Genomic DNA, 8,362 nt, shown 5'->3' with positions numbered 1-8,362 from the left:
ATATCGTCTAGAGATGGTAGTTTTTGGTATTTTTCATATAAATGTTTTTAAAATAGCTAATAAAAGAAGATTTAGCCATATAATAAAATAATTTTAGTCTATATTGCCTAATTCTAACATTACTTTACAAAAAGATAATGAAAATTATTACAGGAGCCAGATCCTAAGCAAAAATATTAAAACACCACTAGTATGTGAAAAGTGATTGCAAAATTCATAAAATAAATGAAAATTAAGTTAAAACTGACAACATTTCTTAAATTTTTAAAACTCTTAGAAAAGCGGACTTGTTGCAATTTCAAATAATTTGTTTAGCTGGTCACACTAGGCCAAACTCTTTCCGTTCTCACTTACCGGTTCGCCCGTTTCCATACTTAAAAAATGCAAATAAAACCTATAATATTGATTATTTCAACTTATTTAAGAATTTAAACAAATCTTAAGTCATAATTATATGTATTTTTAATTTTTCTTCCCCGCTCAGCTTGGTTTCTTCAAATTTACCGGCTTTTGCTTGCCCAGTGCACCCTGTGAACTATCGGTTAGAGTGGCCAATGGAAAAATTCATCTTAAAGTGTGTTAACTACAGTTTGTAGTTTGTGTTTTTAGTTTTAAAAACTCATTCGAAGTGAACAAAACCAAAAACAACTGCTCTCCTTGCTTATATTTCAAAATATCAATAGTGATAATAATATATCGGCTAGTTTGTAGAGCTCGACAACCCTGCGCCGTCGCGAAAAAATATCTTGAGCAAAACAGAAGTGAACGCAAGTGAAAAAGATACAGGAACGAGATACAGATATAGTGTGCCAGAAAAATTCAAAAAAACAAAAGAAACAAAAGGTAATAGTTGAATAAAAAGCTAAAGAATGAAACGATATTTGTCAGGGTCTAGAGAACTAAAAAAAGAAACGCATAACAACAAGTTGCCGCAGAATATTGGAGAGTGCGAGTGTGCAAGTGTGTGTGTTGGTGTGCGTGAGTGAGTATCTGTGTGAGTGCTATGGTTTTAACAGTTTGTTGTTGACCTTCGCTAATCAAAAGTATCTGTATCTATCAGTAGCAGATACAACCAGGCCGCCTGATGAACTCAGCCAATGCCAAAGTTGGGGGGAAAAAAGAAACCGAAATCCAACCTCGTTTCGAGAGTAGCCCCCGTAATTGTGCGGAAATATAAAAAAAAGAAAAAATTGCAATAAAACAATCGTTTTCCTTGTTTTTTTTTTCTCTTTTTGCGCGCGCTTTCTCTGCAAAAATACTCGCTTGCATTTACAAACACACTCTCACCCTCTCCCTCACACACACACACACACATAGCGTCACCTGTAATCTATTACTTAACATAGCCCCCCTCTACCTCGCCCCGTCTCTGTCTCGCGCCAGCAGGTGAGCGAATGAGAGCGAGGGAGCAAAACATAAAAAAAAAATTAAGTTTTTTTTTTTTTTTGAGCTTTACTTTCTTTTTTTTGTGATTTGGGCCGACCGGCTGTGTTTATTGTTTTTGTTATTACTCCCCAAGACTGTATGTGTGTGTGTGTGTGTGTGTGTGCTGGTACCGTTATTCCGGCAACCTGTTTCCACATTCTTATAAGAATTCCAATCAGAGTCTTTCACTTTCCGTTTTGTAGGCAAAAAAACAAAAGCAGAAAACAAACAGAGAAAAACAAGGTCAGGTGTCTATTGAACGTTTAGTTGGAAAAATAATTAGATCTCCGCCCACCGGGTTCTCCGCTTTTGTTTTTGTTGCCATTTTCGTGCTCGAATTTCGTGCAAAAGTACAGTTTGTTTTGCAAGCTGGAGCTGCCTATAGAAGAAGAAGAAGCAATAGCCGCAGGCGTCGTCACACACACACACACACACACACACACAGACGCGCGCGCATGTGTGTGCGCAAAGCTTGCAATTGCGTTTCTGCAACAACAACAAACGACCTAGTTTTTGAAGTTTTTGGGGCCTTTTTTTCGGCACATCGCTCACACCTACACACACCTTTACACCTATACGAAGGCGAAACATGTTGTACCTGGATATTTTGTCTCTTTTTTTTCGGCCACTTTCGCCGAAGCTAAAAGAAGAAGAGCCAGAAGAAGGAGAAGCAGAATGCACTTAACAGTCATAACAACAAAAACAACAGCCGCTGTACGCGTCAGTGTTGAAAAATGTACAAGTCCAGCCAGCTGGCAGAGTTGCCACCCTCACAAGCAAAGTGACCTATGTTAAGTGCCTCTCAATGTTTTTATTCTCTTTTTCGTATTTTTAATCAAATTAAAACGAAAAGGTCAGTTGATATTCAAGTGAAAATGTAAATTTATTACGCTTTCCAAGAGTGTCAGAGTGGGAATCGATTTTTTCCATCTAATGTCACTGTTTTTGGCATTACGTCTTGTTTGTCACGTATGACGCGCTGATGAAAAGCCGTGGGAGGGGGTGGGTACTCTGATAAAGAGAGTGAGGTAGGGGGCAGGGGGAAGGGGGGCTACAGTGGGGTCGGTGGATAATAATAATTCTATAATTAGCTATGAAAAGCGACCGAGCAGCTGTGCAACAACGGTTATTGCTTTATCGGGACGCTGCACGTTTCTGCGGTTGTTATTTTTTTTTTCTTATTATTTATATTTATTATTATCAGTTGCAAACAAAGAGAATATCAACAAAAGCAGAACCAGAGCGTATTTTTTCTTTTTTTCTGTCTTGTTTCACAATTTGCATTCATTCGGATTCGAATGTTATTTAAAAACCGGAATTTTTCGCCCGTTTCTTTTGGTCGGCGCATTCTCACGTACACACACGCACCCCACTCGCTCAGCTGCTCGCCGCTGCGTTATCACTGCATTGCTTTGTCCACCTTTTCGTACATGCGTCGATTTTTCGTCAGTTCGTCAGTCAGTTTTTTTTGTGTTTCTTGCGTGCAGACGCGTTTTCCTCGAGCGGAGCTCTTTCTTTTCAAATTAATTGTGTGCCGAATAATATTTAAAAAAAAAACTAAAAGAATAATATTTTTTAAAAAATATTTAATATATATTAGAAGGTAAAATCTACTTATATTTCGTGGCATAAAGCAGCTGTGTTAATAATAGTATTTAAAAAAAAAACAGAACAACAAAAAGCGACGCCTGGTAACCTGTTTAGGGCAGTTTTCACCTTCAATTTAGTTTAATTTAAAGAATTAACACACAGCCGGTGCAAAAGATACACAGATACATACAGCCAGGCAGTTTCAACTCAAAAATCAGTGTCCCCAAAATACAAAAAAAAAAAGAAGAAAAGAAATAGCAACACCTGGAATGATGCACCTGGAAGTGGGACGGAGGCAGCAAAAGTCACGTCTCTCTTTCGTGGCTGTTGTTGTTGGAAGGGTGAATGCTTACAACAAAAAAATAAGAAAAATAATTCAAATAAAACAGAAAAAAAACAACTAAAAGTTGCATTAAAACATGTATGTGTATGTGTGTGTGTGTGTGTGTGTTTTGTGAAGCGCGCGTGGCTTCTTCCTCTTGCCTCTTTCGTTTCTTTGTTGTTATGCTTGGTGGCTTTTTTTGGTTTTAATTTAAAACATGTTTGCATGAAATAAACCACTTGCTCGCATTTTGATAAGATATTTGAGCGTCGAGCGTCGAGAGTGCGGTTCAAAGTGGCGAAAATTCAAAATGTCGAACTGGTTGCCACCGCTCTAGTTGTTTTTGTTGTTTGTTCCCTTTTCTTTTTTCAGTTTCTCGTTAAATTGAATTTTATGTTGCAATAACAGAGTGGCCAGTGACTCAAAACGAAAAAAATATATATTTCAATACTAAATATTTAGAAATTACATATCATGGCGTTAAAAATAAAAGTTTTTTATTTAAAAAATACATTTAATAAGTATTTCTGTAATAACAGAGCTGCTGTTACAAGTTTACCAACACTACCGCCAAATCATCTGTTCTCTAACAGTTGCTACAAACAAATTACATTTTATGTTGCAATAACAGAGTTGTCAGGAAAATGTATAAGGATTTTAGATATATAAAAGAGCTAATAAACTAGAATTAAGTAGCATCAGTTTTATTTTAGAAGTTAGATTGGTAGTATGTATGTTATGTTAATAACAGAGCTGCTCTTTTATGTTTACCAACACTCTCAGCCAAATCATCTGTTCGCTAACAGTTGCTAACAAACATGTCTTCTTCTTGCCCATACTTTTCGTTGCAGCCAGACGACGCAGACGCCGCCGTCACAAATGCAGCCAAATACAGTGAAGCCCGGGCAATGGACGTTTTGGATCAGTGCGAATGTAACGAACGGAATGGCCGCAGCGCACAAATAACATTAGCACAACTACAGTAAACACAGTACAGCCGCAGCACACCGCCTTCACACGCTTTTCTTTATTTTTTTTCATTCAAAAAGTTGCAAAAAAAAACGAAATTCAAGTCAGCATTAAAAGACGCACAAACAGAAACAGAAACAGAAACCTAAAACAGAAAACACTTTAAACAAAATATCAGTGAATAGCAATCGAAGCCATCGTAGAACTTGTCGAAAAAAATCTCCAAATCTCTGGCCATGTTTAACTTTCACAAGCCGCGCGTCTACCGCTCCGCCGACGGGTGCTGCATCTGCCGCGCCAAGTCGAGCAGCTCCCGGTTCACCGCCTCCCGTAAATATGAAAAGGAATCGATGCAGTGCTTCAATCTCCACGAGCCGCGCAACGGCGAGATCTGCAACGCCTGCGTCTTGCTGGTCAAACGCTACAAGCGCCTCCCGGCTGGCAGCAAACGCCACTGGGGTCACGTAAGTACTCTCATGTGATATACTTGCTAATTACCAGCTAATCTCCTTGATTATCCTCCTTCCAGGTGGTGGATGCCCGAGCTGGTCCCGGTACCAAGTCCCTGGCCAAGCAGAAGAAACGCAGCGATAACGCCGATGCCGAGGGCAGGGGCATGGCCGGCTCGTCGAGCTCATTCCTGCCGGAGAAGTTCGCCAAGATCTTTAAGAAGAACCGGAAGGGCAAGAACCCGCCAGCAGGAGTCGAAGCATCCTCGCAGTCAGCAGTCACCAGTTCCATTAGCCAGCGTCCCAGCAGCACCTCACCCACATCCGAGCACCATCCCAGCGACTCGAACGAGAGCTACGACGACGACGTGTTGATGTCGGGAGGCGTCCAGGGCACCGCTCCGTATCAGACACGCAAGCGAACGGCGGCCAATGCTGCTCTGGCCACGGCCAGCGACGAGCCGAAGGTGATGAAGCGCCCCAAGCTGACGGGAAGCAAGCGACGCCGCCAACTGGCACCGCAAAAGAATCGTCGCGCCGTCGACAACGTGCCCTTCTTCGAGGAGAGCGACCTGGTCCGACTCGAGGTCTGCTGCGGCGTGGTGTTCCAGAGCCTGTCCCTCGGCAGCGCCTGCTACATCATCGATCCGGAGCTGTATCAGCCCTGCGAGAAGCACCAGCGTCTGCGGCAGCAGCAATTGCAGTTGCAGCTTCAGCATCAGAATCAAGAAGCATCATCCGAAAGCGAAGCATCATCCATCCCAGCATCCCAGCTGCAGGTTGAGAGCCAAAAGCAACCGACGGCCAAGATGGGGCCACTCAAGAAACACCATTTGTTCTTCAAGCGACAATCGGAGTCATTTCCACAGGGTGATATCCATAGAATAAGTCCAATTCCATTGAGCAAGACTGATGCGAATAACGAAGCACCACCACCGAAGCCACATTCCTCCAATCTGTCGCTGGTGCTCAAGTCGACGACGGCGACTGGTTCGACTTCGACTGGTTCGGCGGTTGGTGTTGTATCCGTGGGTGCCGCCTCGCCCTCATCACTCTCCTCCAACTCGAACTGCTCCACCTCGTCCTCGGTGGCCACGAAATTCAATGACAACTCATCGGACTCTGGGTTCGATGAGCATGTCCTGGAGCGCAAGTCCGTCAGCCCCCCATCGGTAAGGAGATAGGAAGGATTTCCTTATAATTTTCATTCATTTTCATTTCATTTTTCACACTTTTGTTTAACAATTTAGTTTGTTTCGCTAAACCATTCCAGGAGTCGTTGTTGTGGAGTGGTGGCGAGTGACTCGGAAGAACTAATCCTCCTAACTAACCCATTGGCATGCCAAAATTCTCCTTCCCTAACATTGTACCAATACCAGTAGCCCTTTTTTTGACGCAAAAATTCAACAATAAATAGAAATCTCTTCTCATTTCATGAATTTTTTTTTATGTTTTTCCGATATTTTTAATAAAAATGTATCACTAATTATAAAATATATAACCAGCAGGAGGAGTGGAAGCTGCGCGGAGCCAGTGGAGGTGGCATGCAACTGATCCTGGCCAGCGGCTTGCCCATTTCGGGGCAGGCACAGAATCTGGTACTGGCCGGGAACGAGTTCACCGCCCGTATCGTCCAGCAGAGACAGCAGGCGCCGGGAGAAGCAACTGGAACTACCACCGGAACAGCTCTCAAAATCAATGTCCTTGGCGGATCTCAGGGGAATAGCAATAAAATGCGTGCAATATTTAATAGCGCCAATAGCATTCAGCACGAGAACGGGGTGACCACCATACTGCCGGCATCCTCGCTGGCGGCCAGCAACCAGACAGCCGCCATGAACGCCATTGCGCCCAGCACGGTGACCATAACGCCGTCATCCGTCGGCAAAAAGGTGGCCGGCTTGGGGAATCCAAAGTTCATTCTACTGAAGCCGGCAAAAATAACGACAGTGCCACCGCCTCCACCGCCAGAAGCCAAAATTGCCTAAAAATTGGGAGATGGGGCGATTCAAATAGAAAGAGATAGAGGGCGATGGAGCGAAAGAGAAAGAGAAGCCAAGCATCTCGAAAAAGTTTTTTAAAAAATATGAAAATCGAAAGAGGAACGGTCGGTCACCCTGTTACGTTTTGTTGATTTATTTAAGCCAGTCCTTAATTATATATTTTTTTTATTTGTTTTTATTTTCATTTTTTTTTTAAATCAACTCTCTTGGCTCCCCAATAATTTATTCTAAAAAAACAAAAACAAACAAAAAATTGTAAATACAAAAATTAATGCAATTTTAATCGCAATCCATTTTAATTGATTTAAAATTTGATTTATAATTTTAATTCCTACAAAGCGACGTTAATTTGTAAGAATACTCAGCCACAGCAGCTCCATATCATTTTTAATTGTAATATTTAAACAAAAAAAAAAAAGAAAAACAAACTTGAACACCTTACTTGTAGCTTTTAGACTATTATAGATGTACATACGATGTAAGCCAGAGCTCAATTGACTTGTTTTTGTCTAGTTGTAGTCACTTAAGCATTTTCTATCCACCCATCATCATAAAATACAAACATTTCCATGTTTAGCAGGATGAGAAATAAGGATGAGCATTTTTAAAACGTTTAATTATAGTTTGTAGTTGGACGTGTAGTAGTGCAGTGCCCTAGTAGTCTGTAGTTGAATCACAAAGCCCGCTCTTCCCTCCAGAACTCACCGTCTGGACCACAGAGAGATCGCGCCAAAAACCACAATTGCATTGAAAATAAGGGGGGGAGCGACTAAAAACCAGCCTTCCACAAAAAATATACATAAAAATATAATTTAACGAGGAGGAAATACAAATTGTAGCCTTAGGAATGCCTAAAACAAAAGAACCCCTTAATTGTGTGTTGAAAGAGCAATGTTTTTTAAACTTAAATAAAAGTAAAATTTTGAAAATAAACAAATGGTTTTTTATTTATTCAAAAAAAGGGGGTAATAGATGAGGGTTTTAAAGGAAAAATGTTCAAAATAATATAATATTTCATAAAAGTACAGCCATGTGCTTTTTTTCTTTGCATGTCCTGACATGTTTGATCTTTTCAGTATTTTATGTCGTTCTTTTTTTAAATGAAAGCCTAGAAATACCAGAAAAATAGTATTTCTAGGAAAAAGGATATTAAAATACTTTAATTATTTGATTTTTTGTGTTTTAAATTGCCTTTTAAAACGACATAATATCCTCCAAAAAAATATATAGCTTAAAAACGACATAAATTCACCAAAAAAAAAACATATGTTTTTAAAACACAAATAAAAGTTAAATTTTGAGAGTAAATAAATGGTTCTATACTTTATGTAATTTATTTAATAAATAGAATGAGTTTTTTAAAAGAAAAAAAAGTTAAAATAACAAAATATTTTATAAAAGTACAGTCATCTTGTTTTCCTTGATATTTTCAGTATTTTATGTCGTTTTTTGGAAATAGAAATTGGTAGAGAAGGCATAAAAATAACAGACAAATATTATTTCCATGAGAAATGATATTAAAAAAATATAATTATTTTATTTGTTTATATTTTTGATTGCCTTTTAAAAAGACATAATACGTCCTTTGTTAATTAAGAACGACA

The 8,362-nt window shown here is 39.8% G+C and overlaps 1 protein-coding gene across 5 annotated transcripts; it reads left to right on the top strand.

The window, feature by feature from the left end:
- The first annotated feature begins 586 nt into the window (after nt 1-586).
- LOC6503047 lies at nt 587-7,691 on the top strand. Of its 5 annotated transcripts, none has more exons than XM_001963312.4 (4): nt 587-843; nt 4,189-4,770; nt 4,836-5,927; nt 6,261-7,691. In XM_001963312.4, the coding sequence occupies exons 2-4, from the start codon at nt 4,543-4,545 to the stop codon at nt 6,741-6,743; spliced, it is 1,803 nt and encodes a 600-aa protein (XP_001963348.2). In that variant the 5' UTR covers nt 587-843; nt 4,189-4,542; the 3' UTR covers nt 6,744-7,691. The 5 variants fall into 5 exon arrangements, with proteins under 5 accessions (XP_001963348.2, XP_032308935.1, XP_014761290.1 ...); XM_032453044.2 differs by lacking the exon at nt 6,261-7,691 and adding an exon at nt 6,006-6,185; XM_014905804.3 differs by lacking the exon at nt 6,261-7,691 and adding an exon at nt 6,029-6,185 and having other exon boundaries at nt 589-843.
- Nucleotides 7,692-8,362: the final 671 nt, after the last annotated feature.

This window comes from Drosophila ananassae, chromosome XL, assembly GCF_017639315.1.
Source record: "Drosophila ananassae strain 14024-0371.13 chromosome XL, ASM1763931v2, whole genome shotgun sequence".
Taxonomy (NCBI): Eukaryota; Metazoa; Arthropoda; class Insecta; order Diptera; family Drosophilidae; genus Drosophila; species Drosophila ananassae.
The sequence above is the reverse complement of the archived record's forward strand: the minus strand, read 5'-3'. Positions and strand labels throughout refer to the sequence as shown.

What these genes read in the sequence shown, in the direction of transcription:
- LOC6503047 (XM_001963312.4), top strand. Translation starts at nt 4,543, where the DNA reads ATGTTTAACTTTCACAAGCCGCGCGTCTACCGCTCCGCCGACGGGTGC. An exon ending in GCAAACGCCACTGGGGTCAC is followed by an intron (nt 4,771 to 4,835) that starts GTAAGTACTCTC and finishes TCCTCCTTCCAG; the next exon opens with GTGGTGGATGCCCGAGCTGG. An exon ending in AGTCCGTCAGCCCCCCATCG is followed by an intron (nt 5,928 to 6,260) that starts GTAAGGAGATAG and finishes ATATATAACCAG; the next exon opens with CAGGAGGAGTGGAAGCTGCG.